Source organism: Mchenga conophoros, linkage group LG2 (assembly GCF_057382185.1).
Source record: "Mchenga conophoros isolate Kocher_MC1m ecotype Shallow Benthic linkage group LG2, M_conophoros_male_GT1.1, whole genome shotgun sequence".
NCBI lineage: Eukaryota > Metazoa > Chordata > Actinopteri > Cichliformes > Cichlidae > Mchenga > Mchenga conophoros.
The window spans coordinates 8,996,968-9,016,346 of record NC_140527.1 but is presented as its reverse complement, the minus strand read 5'-3'; the positions used below and the strand labels follow the sequence as shown (position 1 = coordinate 9,016,346).

Genomic DNA, 19,379 nt, shown 5'->3' with positions numbered 1-19,379 from the left:
CGGGGTTGCTATATATGTTCATAACTCTATAAAATATAATGTTGTAACAACTATGTCTATGGCTATTGATGGAATTTTGGAATGTTTGACTATTGAGATTATGAATGAAAAAAAGAGAAATGTTATAATAAGTTGTATATATCGGACACCCAGTTCAAGTATTGACACTTTTAATGAATGGATAGAAAAAACGTTTGCTTCGGTGAACCAAAAATTACTATTTATCTGTGGTGATTTTAACATTGATTTGCTAAATCCAACAAGGTTAAAAGCCATTGATGACTTTACTGACACAATGTACAGCTTATCACTATATCCAACAATAACAAAGCCAAGCAGAATAACATCACATAGCGCCACTATTATTGACAACATTTTTACTAATGTCATGGATTTCCAAATTAATAGTGGTCTGCTTGTCTGTGATATAACTGACCACTTACCAGTTTTTACTTTGTGTGACTGTGATTTAAAAAAAATAGATACCAAGATCATGATAGCAAAGCGAACAATAAATGAAGAAGCAATTCATGCCTTCAATTTCGATTTAGCACAACAAGATTGGAGTTCGGTGTATGAAGAGTCAGATGTGGACAAGGCTTATGATAATTTTCTAGATATTTTTACTATGTGGTACAACAAACATTGTCCTGTAAACGAACACATGACAAAGAAAAAAAAGATAAAAAGTCCTTGGCTCACAAAAGGAATTATTAATGCTTGCAAAAAGAAAAACAATCTGTATAAACAGTTTATCAAAGTAAAAACAAAAGAAGTGGAACAAAGATATAAAGCATATAGAAATAAATTGACTGATATTATAAGAACGAGCAAACAACTTTATTATAGAAGAAGATTATATGAAAATAAAAACAATATAAAAGGAACTTGGGATGGTTAAACAACTTAATTAAACAAGGATCTTCTGGAACATCATATCCTGAATATTTTACTGATGCAAATGGTGAAAATCACAACATGAGTAATATTGTCGATGGGTTCAATAAATTCTTCATAAATGTTGGCCCTGAACTAGCAGCGGACATCCCGTGTCATAAAAATGAAAATATCAGTAATATAAAATCAAATCCCTTTTCACTGTTCCTCTCAGCTACAAATGAGCAAGAAGTAATAAATATCACATTAAAATGTAAAAGTAAGTCTTCAATGGATTATCATGACATAAATATGTCTGTAGTTAAACAGGTTATTCTGAATATTGCTAGTCCCTTAACATATATCTGTAATTTATCATTTCAGTCCGGTTGTTTTCCAAAAAAAATGAAAATTGCGAAAGTAATACCACTATATAAAAGTAATGACAAACACAGTTTTACCAATTATAGGCCTATTTCTCTACTGCCTCAATTCTCAAAAATTCTAGAAAAACTTTTTAATTCAAGATTAGAAAAATTCCTTGAAAAACATCAAATAATAAATGTTGGTCAGTATGGTTTCAGAATGCAAAGAACCACTTCAATGGCGATAATTGAGGCAGTAGAAGAAATTACTGATACACTGGATAAAAATAAATATGCAGTTGGTATTTTTGTTGACCTCAAAAAGGCCTTCGACACAATCAATCACTCAATTTTACTGGATAAATTTGAAAGATATGGTATTCGAGGGAAAGCTGGTAACTGGTTAAAAAGTTACCTAACAGGTCGGGAACAATATGTTAGCATAGGGCATTACCATTCAGAGAAACTTGGTATTACATGTGGTGTTCCCCAAGGGTCAGTGTTGGGACCAAAACTTTTCAATGTATACATAAATGATATTTTTGATGTTTCTCAAGTACTTAAACTCATACTGTTCGCAGATGACACCAACATATTTTTCAGTAGCGATGATTATACTGATCTTGTAATGACTGTAAACAGGGAGCTAAAATTAATAAAAAAATGGATGGACATAAATAAATTATCATTAAATATAAATAAAACTAAAGCAATGTTTTTTGGTAATTTAAAATATAATATAGAATTACCAATTATCATTGAAGGTGTACCAATTGATAATGTGAGTGAAAACAAATTTTTGGGAGTTATAATTGATAACAAAATTTCATGGAAACCCCACGTCAGACACATAAAAACCAAAATTTCCAGAAGCCTCGCAGTTTTGAACAAAGTGAAACAATTCCTTGATAAAGATGCACTTCGTACTCTGTACTGTACCCTGGTTCTTCCATATCTTACATATTGTGTGGAAGTGTGGGGAAATACATATAAAAATACAACTAATCCATTAGTCACAGTACAGAAACGAGCACTGCGTATTATTCACAAGGCTGGTTATCTAGATCATACTCACAAATTCTTTCTTCAGGCAAAGTTACTTAAATTCCAGGATCTGGTTAATTACAATACATCCATAATTTTGTATAAAGCTTTTACTAAACTTTTACCGGCAAATTTACAAACTAGATTTGAAATTCGAGAAAAGGTTTATAATGTGAGAGGCTTTGGAGAATTCAAATTACCCAGAACTCGAACAACCCGTAAAGGCTTTTGTGTGTCTGTATGTGGTGTGAAAATCTGGAACAGTCTGAGTTTACAATTGAAACAATGCAAAAATATTCATAGATTTAAATTTCTCTACAAACAGTTGGTCTGGTCACAGTATACTCAATGATGGGTTTTAGTGTGCTCTGTAATGTCTGTCCTCTTACCATTGCTGGTATGGATTCCAAAATAAAAAAATTAAAAAAAAGTGTGCGTATGTATGTACATATATGTACTTGTGTGTGTAGATATATATGTATGTATATGTATGTGTGTTTGTTACTTGTAGTTATTACTGCCTGTTACCTGTGGTAATGCAATTTATAATTTATATATTCTGTATTCAGTTATGAAGACTCTAATTGTTGGTTGCGAGCTGCCGCTTAGATGCTTGTATCTGCCTGGGGCTGTTGATGGGTCTGTATGCAATGATGGGCGTAGCTGCGGGAAGTTTATTGTTTTTTTTTTTGTTGATGAGTGAGTATAGGGGTGGGATTTAATAAGTTTTCTTCGTCCCACTCCTTTTTCAGGCAAGTTTTGTTTTTTGTTTTGTGTATTTTATGTTCAATATAGGTATTTGTTGTGCCTGAAAATGAATAAATAAATGAATGAATGAAATGAATGCAAACAGAATCTCTGTAACTTTAATGAAAGTCCTGACAGGTCTTCAAAGAATCTGGATGCAATGTCAAATCGCTGAGTCCAGATTAAAGATGGATGCAGATAATTTACAACCTGTAAAACAAGTCAACCACAACCAGATGACTAACACATACCCAGGATGCACTTTATCGCTTCTGAGCAATGTGCGTTTTTATTTACAGTGCCTCATACTGCATTAGCTTGTATGTATAGACAGATGATGGTAATATTACATACTCAGCCTAGTAGGATTTTTGCTGCTAAACCACCCCTTAAGCACCACTTTGTGATCAATCTAACCTATGTGTAATATTGTGACACTCCTCGGCTTTCTTGTCTCTCTCAAACATTTGCTGGCGTTGTCGAAACTTTTTTATGCAATCTAAACCATGACTGGGGAACTGTGGCTGTATTTTTAGCTCAATTTGTGGCACTTGCAAAACTATCTAACACTAATGGTGTTGTACAACCATGGTGAGTCTTTTCAAGAGTGGCTATTTGAAAAGACCACTCACCGTGGATGCATTACGGAGAACTGCACACAAGATGGTGTGCCATTAGCCGGCTACCTGACACATGGATGTTATGCACGATGCCTTTTTCTATTCAGACTTCCATTTGGCTCAACACACATGCACGAATGGATTAAATAATATAAAGTTATAACAGCTCAATAGTCTAAGATCTTTTTCTTACATTGTTGAACCAGATGGATGAAATGAAAAGAGAAATTTTGTTGTGCAGTGTGACATTTTCTTTGTTGTGTTTTCAGTGATTGTATATAGAGACGAGCTTTGAGGGAGACCAGATGGTAAACCAATTATCTGAAATTCACTGGAGTTAAAAGGAAGCTTTCAATTCCTTAAAAGGCTGGTAGCTTTAAAATCTTCAGAAACGCACGAAAGAGAGTGAATTTCTATTTCCATAACATGCATTTGGTTTTCTATAGTTTCCTCATGTCAAGATTATTTTTATCACTGCTCAAAGCTAGAGACACATTTGTTTGTTCAATGGTGAAATGGAGCCCAGGAGTTGCTTTGTTTCTTTTTCTGTTGGCGTCTGTGCAAATGGTCCTTAAAATGTGTTTGGGTATGAACATTTAGAGGTGTGTGTGTGTGTGTATATTCTATAGCTAAACCTGACTTCCAGCGACAAAGCTCGAGAATCCAGAGAGCAGTTCCACTTCCATTTGAACCTTAATTACCAAAATCAGAGAGGGGGGTTAAGCTAGCGATTAGGCCTGCCAGCATGACAGCCCTCTGGGTACACATCTACACCAACCCTTGGAAGCGAGCAGGTTTGGAAAAGCCATTGTGCACAAAGAGCAGGCCAGAGGCTCGTTGTGATTGGCTAAATTGTCTTTATCTGTACTGTTTAATGGCTTCTGCTCTTACTCTTGGTTGTGCTTCTAATGTTTCTCATTACTGGCCAGAGACTTCATTCTTTACACATTATCAGCACGACATCCACACTGCAGAGGTGAAGTCTCATTTATAACAACATGACGTTAGCATAGAATAGTTTAGAATGAAACATGATAAGCAGGCTGTTCTTTAGGGATCTGTGACCGGCAGGTTTCTCAGTAAGGTTTCTACCCTTCACTTGTCACATTCATTTAAAAAAAGCAAAACAATCAAAATGCCACACTCTTAAAGACTTGGGAACAAACAAACAAACCCATCTACATCCATCACAGCTCGTCTTTTGTCCCGTCTCCATCCAGTCACTTCTAACCGGTCTACAGCAGATGTTTGCCCCTCCCTGAGCCTGATTCTTGCAGAGGTTTCTTCCTGTTAAAATTCAGTTTTTCCTTCCTACTGTTGCTGAGTTCGTGCTAATAGGGGTTCGTCTAATTGTTGGGGTTTTCTCTGCATTACTGTAGGATATTTGTCTAACAATATAAATAGTTTTGAGATGGTATGAGAAGATATGAAAAAAACATAACTGACTTGAATTGAAAATTGAATTCTACTAACATACTGAGTGCAAGTATGTAAATACAATATCTGCACGTTACCATGCATAATTTAAGTATAATATGTGAATGCATATTGTGCATGTGTCTTAGATTGTTTAGGTTGCCAACAGGTAAAATCCGCCCGGACAATCAATACAACATTATTTACACCATTTTTCAAAGAGGCTGCAGGAAATATTTGTTTTCATGCCTGCAGTACTTTTTTCAGCCAGGTTGAGCCCTGGTGCTATTTGGAGGACCTTCAACTCACAGCAGCATCACGTGACAAAGCCAAACAACATCCTCTCGTATGCTGCATTCACTGAGACTGTTATGTGCCACCGTTAAGGCTGTGTTGACTAAAGGTCAAATCCTTCACGTCAAACAAATAAGAGACCCGTCACAGGTGCATGTTAAGTGTTGGTTTAAATGCAGAGCCAGCTCCAAACTAGATGAAGCAATAAGAAAGATTCTCTGTGGTTCTGAAAACAGCGCGAGTCTGCGAGGCTAACGTACCGTTGCGTTGATCTAGATGAGTCTTCATGTTGCAAAGTTCTCCTTTAATGTCTCCGGGCACCTCCATCCCCAACTTCTGATAGAATTCCCTTTGTTTCTTTATCTCCGCTGCACAAGAGCCAAAGGAAGAAAAAAAAGAGTTAAAAACAGAAGTCCTTTTTGCTAAGGCTGATGCTGTCATCGTTTTAACATTTAGAGAAGCATGTGTGCACTACAGGGAGCTTGTTCCTTAGGAGTTCTGAGGTTCACGTACAACAGCGAGGAAAAACAATATTAAAATGATGTATTTTTCAGTCAGTTTACCAAAGCATGCATGCAAGGGAAAGCTAAAAAGTTACGTTTTAAGGAAGGATCTCTTGTAGGTTGCATCCCAGGAAATAAATACACAATACTTACCCTCTTGTAGTCCCGGTACCAACTTATAGACAATGTCTTGCATTGTTCTGTCATGGCTATAAGGGACAAGAAAATAATTAGTTACTTTAACACGCAGTGAAAATTAACATTATAAAAAGGGAAAAGCAACTGAGTTTCAAACCCAGAGATTCAAAAACTCACAGCGAACAAGGTAAAGATGCACTTGTACAATTTCATAACACATTTGCATGTTTTTGTAACTCACAGCAGTGGATCCCTACCTTCAAGTCTGGACTGGAATCCACAAAAAAACCCCAAAAAAACTCAGTCTGAAGTCATGAGATCATCAACATGATAGGAGAGAACGTGGGAAACAATATTCTGCTGTTTCTTTTCTTATCAAAATTCCCCTTGATTTTTTTCCTTTTCTTGTATGTAATGCTGCATAATCAGTCTAGCCTCTGCACGCAGCAGTCTGAGAGGGTGGAATAACATTTGGTTGAACTATTGAGAACCTGTAGATTTTGCGCATCCTGTTATGACATGCTGCAAATGCCCCGAGGTAAAACTATAAGTTCTTGCCACCCTGCACTGTAAAACACTATCCTGTTAAATGACTGAAAATCTCAAGGTGACGTGCAAGAAAATAATCTCACAAAGCCCCAACTGACACCCTCAAAGGCTGATGTTCAGCATGCGCTCTGTCAGAGTGTTAAATGGTTAAATGGCCGCTTCCCCCATGCTGGTGACATGGTGCACAGTGGGTACGCGTTATGTGTGATGGTGTGTTTTGACACCCAGTGCTGACAGCCAGCTAACAGACAAAGTGTGCTGTTTGTTGCAAGGTTATGGAGGAGAAAAATGAATAAATAAAAATGTGACATGTTTGTCTCCCCTGCTGTCCACTGAGGAGGAGTTATATCAGGGACCGAAATTAGCCACCTAATGCTGAGGATTGATCCCCTGCAAAAAAGCAGGGAAACACTGACCCCTGCTGGACAAAACTGATTATAGCCCTGAGATCTGTTACTGGCGTTAAAAATGTCCACGTTGTGAGAAATGTAGACAAAAATCACAAATACTTTGTGTGTTTCTGTGTTTTTATTTCCTGATCCCGCCTGGAAGTTTCTGAATCATGAGACTTTAAAAGGTCAAATAAATATCCCATAAATCACCTGAGTTATCACTGATAAAGAAGCAAATAAGAGCATAAAGAACCCAACAATTAAAATGTGATTGTGCCAACTAAAACGACTGCAGTCTCACACACCCACATCTGCTGCTCTGATTGGGTCTTATGAGCCACTGCATGTCTTTCCCTCCCCCATGCCACCATGTCCTTATCACATGAGCTCCTTCCTGAAGAAGAGATAAGCCTTGGCTACCAGTGGCCAACTCCACATGGACACTGAGTTACAGGCATTGTTCTCCTCCTTCTATGGACTCGGTTTTAAAAGCCTATGAAAACATTAGAGTGACGTGCACATTAACTCTAAATAAAATGATCCAGCAGCCCTGAACTGTCTCTAAATGTTAACACACATAGAAACCAAAATGTAAATGTAACAAATATATCATTTAAAAAAAAAGTAGTGGCATGAATCAACACCATGTTTTGAAGTAACTAAATGAGACCAAGTGGCAACAATATGTGCACATTTCCTTCCCAGAGCTACTGATTCCCAAGCTGTTTGCACGCATGTAACCGCAACAATTTAAAGTATGTGAAAACAAAATGGATTAAAACAATCAAAGAAAGCCACATTTGGCGGGCGGAGCGGCAGGATTTGTTCTGCCCAGCTGATTCTCTGAAGAGACATCTGACTGTGATTTTTAAGCCTAAATCTCAAACATCAACTTTGATCAATCTTCCCAATGAGCAGATGGGGTTTTGCTTGTCATCTGCTGGGCGTTTTGCCTTCAAATCACTTGTGATGTTTTCCATCAGCTCCAATTTCCTGCAAACAATGAAGGGAGGAAGAAAAAAAACCCAAACAGCTGCGCAGAGAGCTAATGCGTTTGAAATGGAGCATTTCCTGCAAAACAATGAGTCTGCAGAAAGCGCAGTTTACACAGTAATGACTAAATTGCTGGTGCACATTAGGTTTGTGTGCCACATTTATCAGACGTTAATGCGTGAGCGCTCAGAGGGGCAGACACCACACGATGCTTCGCAGAGCAGGATTTAACCAGCCGGAGACGGCTTCCAAAAGCAATAAGATATTTACAAAAGTCAACGCACTTATCGCTACTCAATTAACAGACTTGAAGTACAACTTTCCTTTTTCATATTTAGTTATCAAGAAACAGTGGGGAACGCCGAGCTGCGATGCCACTTTGATGCAAAATCCCAGCAGCGGTTTATGATCATAGCTGCAGGATCATCTACTGTATATCTACTTTATAGCAACTGAGCCGCGCTTTATAATGCACACAGACATGTTTGTTCTTTTGAAGATTTTTGAGCGTAAGCAAATAAAACATAAAAATAAGACAATGAGCATCTTTGGATCTCAGTGGGCTACAGCTGTTTTTTTACATTTTAAATGTGCAATGTGGATAAAGGGATCTCTTTGCTTTGGTTAAAGAGAAAAATATAATTTAGCTCGTGTATTTTACTAGTCTTTAATAAGAGTAGAGGGAAACTCCACAGATCCCAAAGTTGGGTTTTTTTTTTTAAACGGGTGTTCGAAAGTATTACTGCACATCCAAAAAAGGAGAAAAACATGGGAAATAAAAATGTAACCGCCGTCCTTCCTGGTCTGATAACATTTCAGGTGAGCAATGCAGGCAAAAATAAATAAATTATTGTAAAAATCATAGTAATAATTGCATCACTAACAGTAACAACCTTCTGCACCGATGTTATCGTGTAAGGCAGACGGGGAGAGCTGTTATCGTTCCAGCCACAGATTACAGGCAAACCTAATCAATGAAATCACACCGACTTGTGTGATTAATGTGAGAAGCTGCTCACGCTCAGCCCTCCATGTTTAAATGGTCAAAGTTTAATAATACATTGATTGTACTAACTGTACAATGAGCATGTATTTTCTAGACTCTTGTGCAGAAAACAGAGCTGTGAATGGGTGTGGGCTTTAAGTGTTTTTGTGCGAGGTGCAAATCTACAAAAGAAAGCAGCCGGACCACCCCGAGAGGCTTTTTGTTTCCTGCAGAAGAGCAGAAATCAAATGGAAAAGGACCGCCGGCTCTTTGGTCCTCGGCAGTTTGTTTACTGGCAGAGCACAGCTGATGGCACTCAAAGTGTGAATGAGTGAGTGAGTGTGTGTGTTTGTGTGTGTGCACTTTGCGGTGGTTCCTCACTCACCCGATATACTGCAGTGGATGGCTCTGATGAATAACAATCCTACACGTGGGGCACGTGTTGTTTTCCTCCAGATACTTCACAAGGCAGCTTCTGCAGACTGGAGACGCACAGCAGAAATGTACGGTTACTCTTCATCGTGGGCACACACACACGCACACAGAGCATCTTTCATTCAAGGTCTTTATTTGTAGAGAAAAGAATCTGCCACACATTTTTAGATTTCCCTGCTTAATACATGAAAAGCAAACCGTTTTCCTCGGCTTTTTAACACTCGAGTTTGCATTCGTTGATCTCTGTGCAGCGCTGTTGTACTTGCTGTGTAGCTTTATTTTCTTTCTTTCTTCATGTAAATCTACGAATGACCTTAAAGTTCAAACACACTTGGCCAATTTGATCTTTTGGTCAACCATTACACCCCGCATCAGTTGGATTCTTTAAAATGCAACTAAAACTCTCACCACCAGGAGGCAGAGTTTTTACCAACGGGTGTTTTTGGATGTGTGTTAGTATTCTTAAACTTTTTAATGTCTTTTTAGTCCGATCCCCATTTCTTCAACAGGCTTTGCTTTTCCAGGCCATAAAGGAGAATAAAGCAAATAAAGGAGAATGTGTCCTTAATGGTTACACTGTACTGGTTCACCAGCCTGACCCCAGTTCAACTCCAGTTGAGAACTCTTAAACACAATATAGCAAGATTTCAAAGGTAGTACTGATTGCTAACAGCTTTAGTTTTATTTTTTGAAGGTGATTAAAGTCAGTCTGTCTGCAAAGTTCAGGGGCAAGCTGGCAAACTTAACTAAGGTGAATTTTACCATCTCCAGCTGATATTTAATGGTCAAAGTGACATCAGCTTATGTAGTAAGCAGGCGTTCGGTGACAAGATGATGTAGTTCAGAAATGATAAGCATCAGTGCTCTCTGCTAGACTACATAGGCATTAAAGACAGCCTCTCTCTTTAATCTCAAATATAGCATACATTTATTTTTCCCCACTGTAAAGTCTCCTCAAATCTTACGGGTTTTTATGGATCTTCTCAATTTAAAAAATAATAACAACAACTTTAAAGTCATTATAGAAGCCGATTCCCTAGCTGCACTCACTGTTGAACGATAAGAGCATTAGCTCAAACAACAACCTGCAAATGTTTCCATTAATAATCTCGTCTCCTTTTCCCAGCCAGACAGGCTGCGCCCTTATTTCCTGACCCGGCTCATTCACATTGAGTTCTTATTAAATGGTTGTAAATAAAAGCATCACCCAAGGAAACATTGAAATATTTCTGCTCATTAAAACGGTTGATTTGAGTAAAAGGTGGCTCAGGTGGCACAGCGGGTCATCTCACTAATCACAAGTGCATGTGAAAGAGTCTTAGCTCCAAAAAAAAGCAAACATCACCGACTGTGTGTATAGCTGTAAATAAATACAGGCCACTTACCATTTAATACACGAGACAGTGAGATAATCAAGTAATCCAAGGATGCACTAATTAAAAAAAAAAAAAAAAGACATACTGGATCACAAACTGCGTCTAATGAATCTCATACTGCCAACAATGCCTGTGCTTAAAGCAACTGACCCCTCACCTATGGATCCCTTCATGTGTACAGCACATGTTGTGTACAACCCAGCACTGTAATTTGCAGCACGTGGTTCACCACTTTACCCATCTCAGCCACACTTTTTTTCCCCTCCCGTTTCTGTGACAATAGAGCTCGATCTGTCAGAACAGCTGCAGTGGTGACGTGATGTGAATCTCTTTGTCTCCACTCTCCAATGGTGGAGCCTTTCTCCAAGTGAGAGGGAGAGTCAAAGCGTCACGTCTGGACTCAGACGCCTTAAGTGGGCAGAGGGGCTTCCATCTGTGAGTGAAGAGCTCCCTCTGGTGGGCATGAGAGGTACTAAAATGTCTGTGGTTATCTTAACATATATTCCAGCACATGTCTGATACAGGGTTATGTTTATTTTCACTGTTCTGCTCTAATCAGTGTCCAATTTATCAAATCATTTTTTAATCTCCCCAAATGCTGAGTGTGTTGTTCCTGAAATAAATGTGTCAAGTTCAATTAAGCTGCTCCACAGGGGGTGAGAGCGCCCCCCAGCTCATAATGCTTGGACACTTTTTATTATCCTGCATCAGAAAATTGTGATTTCACAAAAACAGCCATCTTAATCTGCCAACATGAGCAGCTTGGTGTGGTTAGCTAGGCAATCTAAAGACTCTCATGTGAGCATTAGAGGGCACTTAAGGTTGTGGGGGGGAGACAGGCCAAGACCTCGACAACTCGGAGACCCCTGCGGGGATTACGAAATGTCAAGTTCAAGGTTGAGGGGAAAAAAAGCAATAAAATGCTAAACAATGTGCAGCCATTCAGCACGTGATGACTTGATTTAAAAGTGAGACTGCAGGATAAACCAGGCCTCACTCAGTATTCAGGAAGTGTTTGGTGACATGTTGGAGGAGGTGAAGCCAGACGCCCTCAAGAGGTTTAAAACCTACTGAGAACTTTATTTTAAAAAAATAAAAATAAAACAAAATACCCCATCGGGTGCCTAGTTATTCAAACTCAACCATCTCATTTGCTGAAAATATGAAGTCTGCACTGTTTCATTCTCTTTCAGCTTTGATTGTGGAAAAACTGACATAATGGCAGTGATGCGGGTTTTACCCCGGTAAAGACGCAGACACCTGGCTTTACATGTCTGGTTTGCATTTTGTATGCTCGAGTTATCTTTGACTAATATTAAACTTTGTGTGATCAGATCTGTGACAAATCAGCAAAAAAAAAAAAAAAAAAAAAAAAAAATCAAAGAAATTCAGCAGCAGAGTAAACATGATTTCTTGTAAAGTTATAAAAAACACAAAAAAACCAAAAACAACATTTCCTTCGCCTTTGAGGTTTCAGCGCCTGATGTCGTCAAGCCTTTTATTTCCTCTTTGTTCTTGGTTTTTTGTCGTTTTCATTTCTTCTGCAAAGCTCCTTCTACATTAAAAACATCAACTTCTTACTTATTGCTGCCAATACACGGAGCAACTCTCAGTTACTCGCCCACGAATCAAATCCGCGATCAAATTGGCTGCTGACCAAACTTTCAAACTCCATTAAAAAGGCCTTTAATCTGTAAATTACCTCAAATGCTCCAAATGAAAGCCATTCAGTTTCATCTTGTAAGACCAGAAAACATTTTAATTTCGGAAGCGCTGCAACTGAAGCTGCACTTTAGCTTCTCTTGTCCTTTGAGGAGTCCTGGATTACTTTGTTTGTTTACTTTTCAAAAGCACAATCAGCTCATACGCAGTAGTTATTATGAACTCTGCAGCCGTTACGATCAGACGCCGGTGAACACACAGAATCAGACTTTCTGCATGAGCGCCGTCTGGTTTCACGCACTAGAAAGCACAAACCAACAACAACCAGTGCAACGTATCTGACTCTTTTCCTCTAAAGCAGCTCTGCCAGACGTTGCTTCTGTTTTTACATGCTGATCATGCCATTTTATTAAATACACCAGCAAAATACATTAAAATAGGCTCTACCTTTATGCAACTCAGTTTTCCGTGTCTAAACAGACGACTTGAAAAGGTTTAGAAGTTCCAAGAAATTTTTAAAAAAGTTTTTGATATCAGTTTTTGAATCTGATTTAACCAAAACCATTTTCAGTTGCATTTTTCCGACACGTACCTTGCATACACATGTTCTCCAATATGAACCAGTCCTCTGCAAAGACTTCTCTTTTTGGTTCCTTCTTTTAAGAAATGGCTCTTTATGTTATGCAATGTCATGACTAAGACCCCAAGTATCTTAAGATTTGATGTATTTACCCAATAACAAAAACCTTACAGTCATCATCACAGGTGAACTCTGTTACCTGATTGATTTTTTTTTGTGCACTAATGAAGTGGTCACTCTGTATTTCAGCAACAGACTGTCTAAAACCAATCCTATTATCACCAAAACTGTACTAACCAGCAGGTGGTGTAAGTGTGGCCCTCATATATGGAGCTCATGTTAAAAACAAAATTAACATTAATTAAGGTTAAGACTTGCTAATATTAAAAAAAAAATAAAAAGGTAAGAAAGTGTAGCCACGAGGAGCCTCTTCATGAGACAAACAAAATGTGAGCAGTAAAACTTAACGCCTTTATAATCAGTCCTTCAGACACTGGTTAAAGAGTCTTTTTAAGTCCAGGAAACTTTAGGAGTTAAAGGCAGGATCAGAATGTGTGTGTTTGGGGGGAAAAGAGGGATTAAAGTTTTGTGTTTGTGGAAAACAAGACCAATGCATGGATAAAGAACCTAAAAGTGACTTTTTGCACATTTCTATTGCACTATTGTGTTTGTGTCTGGTGTTGCAGTCTTTGTTTTTTTGGTTTGCTATTTTTTGTATTTTTTGTATATTGCACTTTATGTAGTCCTGTGTTGATTGTCTGTTATATTGTTTGTTGTACGTCATATTTAGCACCATGGTCTTGGAGGAATACTGTCTCATTTCATTTTGCACTGTACCGCTGCACATGGTTGGAATGACAATAAAACCACTTGACTAATTTTCAGTTTCAGATAGGATGGGAAATATCCACAGTCCTCACAGTGATGAAAAAAAAAAAAAATCCTGAATGCAGATCCAGATCAAACGTCGACCCAATCATCAACCATCACCACAACTGAACTTTTTACAAAACCTCTTTGGCTGAGTTAACATCAGTGACAGCTGCACTGACTTCGCACAGCCTGCCTTCACAAACATGTAAACGCCTTTAATTACACTGTATGAGTTGAGCTTAAACCTGCGTCCCATTGCTGCATCCAGACTGGAAGCAGTGGGCTGCTCACGCATCGCTTTGAAGCTGGTGGCCGATCGCTTGCAACATTTCAGGCTCCAGCTAATTAGGCGATCCTCTAATGTATATACCACCGGGCCACATGTCGACTAATAGTGTTCTTCACTCTTATTGGTCTCTTCAGTTGCTCGCCTGGAAACTGAGAAAAGTTTCTCTCGGGCCCCGCCCACTTCCTGTCACCAGCGGTTATCACTATGGTCACTTCTGGTCGCGTCCAGTGTGGACACAGCTTTGATTAAGAGAGGGTTTTTCATCATTTTTACTGAAGACGCTGACTAAACTCTGTTTTTAAGGTTACGTCCTAAAAAAACTACTTATTTTCATAGAATTTGTAAGAGAACTCTAAAGATGCTCATGGATCCAGATGAGTCTTTGTGTCTGGGTTAAGGCATTGGATCAGACAAGATAACACCTCTACCTGCAGCATGAACCAGGTGTTATCACGGCGCTTTATTGAAAACACCCAGCTGATGCATAAGAGGTGACTTAGTTTGATATTTTTATGAGACTAATAAATGTGCAGAATATCTGGTCTGCCCTCTTGTGAGTCTTTGTACGCGCATCTACTTCATATTCAAAGCCATTTGTTGGAAAACACCAGCACAAATAAAGATTGTTTTGAGATTATGCTCTGCAGAAACAGTAAAGGAAGAAGCAACAGTCAACCTGACCAACAGAAACAGCAACAAGCGGCGCTGCACAGATATCAGAAGCATCGCTCAGCCTCCAGGATTTTTTTCCCCGAACGGCAAAGAGCCAAGAAAAATCCTGGGAGACAAAAACAGCCTCTGTGTGTGTGTGTGTGTGTGTGTGTGTGTGTGTGTGTGTGTGTGTGTGTGTGAGAGAGACACACAACAGAAAACTTAAAAACAGAAGCGAGCAGATGAGAAAGAAGAAGCGAGAGTACTTGAAATCACAGAGTGAGGGGTGGGGAGGACCTACAGGTGTGTAAGCACTCTGTGACGGTGGTGGCGTCAATCAGGTAGCCCTCACACAGACGACATGTGATGTGGGCGTTGATGTGACACAGCTTTATCTTCCTCGTCAGCATGTCGGGGTTCTGGAGGAGGAGACAAATTTAGCAGTTAGCCATCTTTCACGCTTTCGTCAGAACAGGGTTTTTAATCTTTTGATGCCTTTGAAGAAAAAGTTTTATAGCCTACTGCAGCTATTTAAGCCCTGCTGTTCCCTTCAATTTACCTCCTACCTGAGACAATCCAGGTGAATCACCAAATGCTGGCAGTAATGACTTCGAACTAACGACGAAATCGGCCGAGCCTTTAGCTGAGCGTAGCGGCGCTCTCAGACAGGCTGGCAGAACAGGCTGCGGGGGGAGCTGCTCATCTGGTGATTCATGCTTTAACAGAGCTGCACGGGAGCTATGTTGAAAGCAGTGATTTGCTAAACAGGAGCTGAGTTTGCGTTGAGTAACAGCATGACTAACTGTGGTTTCACTCTGCGAGGGGCATCTTTAGGGAGTCGACCGTTCTCACAGAAACTCTGCTCGGGTGTTAACGGTCAACTCACCTGTCAGACCAGAAACTTCACTTAGTGGCTGCTAAAAATGTGACTTTAAATCCTTTTAGATCTGTTTAGATTAGTACAAATAAAATTACAAACAAGACAGATCTTACTGGAAAGTTGAAAATTATGTACTAAATAACTAGAGTTTCATCTTTTTTTAATAAATGCTTAAAATTAGGCTAGAAAATCTCAACTGTTCCTACTCCAGTTTAAATGTGTGTCCTCTGTTAAACTACTGTAATCTCCTACAGTTCAGAGCTCCTACAGTCGTCACATGCATAAAGCCTCAAACAGCTGTGTGCTACATGCACACTGCCCCCGCTCTCTCACTCACACACACACACACACACACACACACACACACACACACACACACACACACACACAGGTTCGTTTGCTTTGGGTGGAAACCTTAAGTTTACAGTTGACAGAGTGTCGCCTTGATAAACAGAACTGAGGCTCAATCAAAGATAAGGCGACAGGCAAAAATGGCTTTTATCTTTCCTTCTGATTTAATTTTTTTTTTTTTAAACTTAACTTCAGCCTATTTTGATTACATCAAGCAACACTGGTGACCCCATCTGATCAACTCCACCTGATAATCTTTTATGTAGCATTTGTGTGTCTGTCTGTAAATAGTATAGCTTGAAAGGTTTAGAATGAATTCTGATTACACTTAGGTAGGTGTAGGTGTGTCGAATGGGGTCAATAAAATTTGGCTTCCTGAGTGTCAGACCGATTCAAGAGTCTCCACACCAGGATGGAAAACAATCAAAAATGTTCCTCAAAACATCAGGTTTTCACACAAGTTTAGAGACATTTAAAGAGTTCGTAATGAACAGCACTTACTAATGATAGAAGAAGTTTGTGGTAAGATAATAAATAAAATATTTTTGATCAAAGGTAAATACTGAATAAAATTTTTCTAAATTTGAAACTTTATATTTTAGCTAGCATAATATTAAACTGAACATCTGTTATTTATAATTACTTCTGGGGGGGGGGGAAATAAATAAGTAATAAACCAATTTTTCAGGCAGAAAAGCAGTTTGATGCAGAATCAAATGTTTAAGTTCATTACTAAATAATAAATATGATGCTAATTTATCCATTCAACTCTTTAGCTGCCTCCCAAAATGTGAACTTTTCAAGTAAAGCACTGAAAAAACACCACCGGAGTGAAACCTTTTCAGTTTCTTATTAGGCCGGAGGTTTCCAAATGTTGTGCAGTAGTTTGAACTACAGTTTTTCACAGGACTGGATAGTCAGATGAAGGCACATTTCTAGAGCTAACTGTAAATCTACTAAATAAACACCTGATTCAGGAGCTTGTTGAACCACTTTTAGCAGCAATACATTGAATTAATCATTTTCTTTATGATTTTATCAGTTTAACACATCACTGTGGAGGAATTTTGGCTCAATCGTTTTTCCAATGTTGCTTCATTTCAGTGAGGTTTGCATTCATGCGCAGCTCTCTGAATGTCCAACTACAGCAGCTCAGTCAGGCTGAGGTCTGTTCTGTTGTAGATCTGCTGCTGTGCTTGGGATCATTGTTCTGTTATACGACCCATTTTGGGCTAAGCCTTAGCTTTCAAGCAAATGGAAGATGAGCTCACATTTGACTCTAGAATACTTTGGTACACACAGGAGTTCAAAGTTGACTCAATAACTACAAGGTGCCCAAATCCTCAGCCCTCTCATCGTGCAGACGACTGGTGTGTCTTTGTGCTGATATGCTGTCTTTGGTTTTGTGCATCATGGACAAACGTCTCCACTTTGGTCCAGAAGTCTTGTAGTTTGTTCAAATTCAGCTTTGCAAACCTAAGCCGTACTGTCATTTTCTTTTTAGAGAGAAGAGGCTTTCCTTTCAGACCTTCAATACTTGTTCAGACTTTTTCCAATCGTACCGTCATCTGCTTCAACCTTTAGGAGGATACCAAGGCCTGTACAGTCTGAGATGTAGCTCTCCATTTTTTTCCTAGTTTCTCTGAGCAATGCACAGTCAGACCGTGGGGGGAAATTTGCTGGGACATCCGCTCATGGGAAGAATTTTGCGAGTTAATTTAACATGTGCTTTTGTTAAAGTAAATGGTAAATGGACTGGTTCTTATATAGCTCTCTATCTGAACGCTCAAAGCGCTTTACACAACTCGTTCATTCCCATTCACACAAGCACTTTTCTGCGTTTTTAGTGCTGTCTAACTAACATTCATACACACATTCACACTCTGATGGATGCATCGGAGAGCAACCTGGGGTTAGAGGTCACACTCGCTGACGATGAGTTAATCAAACTTATGTGTCTGCTGCTTGCCTATTAGCAGTAAAGCTGTACATTTTTTTAAACCATACTGCTGTATATAGCTCAAAGAAGAAATTATGATATTTTAATCAAATGAAGGCTATTTTCTGTAAACATGTCAATAAGCGTCCCTTGAAATTTTGGCTCATTCTTCGGTCTCCCTTGGACATAAAATGTTTGAAAACCACTCAAATGCTCAACAATTATTTCACCATTGTTATGAATCATAACACCAAAACAGAACGTTTTTAGAGGACAGTTAATATCACAGGTTATACATAAACAGAAACTGAAAAGATGAAAGGAAAAGATGCTTCCTGTTATTGTGAAAACATTCTAACTTCTTCAAGCACCGATAAACCTCACAGAGCGATTCTTACCCCTAATACCGCCATGCGTCAACTGTGGGTGGTGCAGCAGCCACGTCTCTTCCTGTGGTTGTGCGGCAGTCAGTGTTAGCTGCTCATCCTGAAGAGCCTCTTATCAAAGCCTACAAACACAGAAAGAAGCAGATTTAATATTGTAAATAATAAGTAATTATAGCAACAGGGCCTTGCTTTAATATCTGTGAATCAATTCACCTGATTTTGATGGTTTAAAAGATCATCAGTGTTTTATATATGAAAAAACTGTGAATAAAATATCAACCATCTACCAGCACGGCTGTGGTTCCTACAGGTCTCTAAATCTGCTGTCAGATTTTAAGCATCCGTCCTTCTGTTAACTTGAGCTGCTCTGCATAATCATAGAGCCAGAGTACCAGATATTTAGCCTAATAATTATTTAGATTTTTAATTATTAAAATAACAGCTTTATATTTGGTTGTGTTTTACTGAAAAACCAAAGAAAGAAAGCCACCCACAGTCAAAACACTCTGGAAAACTACACATCTCAGTACCACCCACACGCCACAACGACTGCTCGGCCAGAGGGAACGAACACACACACACACACACACACACACACACACACACACACACACACACAAAAAAGCAGGATTGACTGAAACCCCGCTTTAGTTTAACATTGCACAGCGTTCGTGAACGTCACCGTCGTCCTCCACACAGGGAAAGCGGCCATGCTGCAGTGACTGGCTCTGCCGCCGCTGTGTGATTCGTCACCTAATTGTAGGAGTCCAACCACACCAGTCACGATGGGCGAACACACACCACCCCTAACGCTCCTTCAAACACACACATACACACTCACAGCTTCAAAAGAAACTGCCTTCAACGGTGAGTCTGCCAGCCTTCCTCTGTCTGCTCATCAGACCATGAAATTAGCCCAGTTAGTCGACAGAGATGACATGCGGCGACGGTTGCTGAGGACACACACACACACACACACACACACTGTATGGTGGCCTGTTACAGATCGGCAGCACGTCGATGAGATTCACACAC

General features: G+C 39.2%; 1 protein-coding gene across 1 annotated transcript in view; it reads right to left on the bottom strand.

The window, feature by feature from the left end:
* The window catches only part of pcgf3 (polycomb group ring finger 3), a 77,255-nt gene that overhangs the window by 20,530 nt on the left and 37,346 nt on the right, over nucleotides 1-19,379 (bottom strand). The window contains exons 2-6 of the mRNA XM_085285634.1: nucleotides 18,357-18,466; nucleotides 15,090-15,207; nucleotides 9,308-9,404; nucleotides 6,019-6,074; nucleotides 5,623-5,730 (exon numbers count right to left, since the gene is read on the bottom strand). Coding sequence (XP_085141760.1) covers nucleotides 5,623-5,730; nucleotides 6,019-6,074; nucleotides 9,308-9,404; nucleotides 15,090-15,207; nucleotides 18,357-18,371 — 394 coding nt within the window. The 5' untranslated portion in view covers nucleotides 18,372-18,466. The remainder of the gene's footprint in view (nucleotides 1-5,622; nucleotides 5,731-6,018; nucleotides 6,075-9,307; nucleotides 9,405-15,089; nucleotides 15,208-18,356; nucleotides 18,467-19,379) is intronic.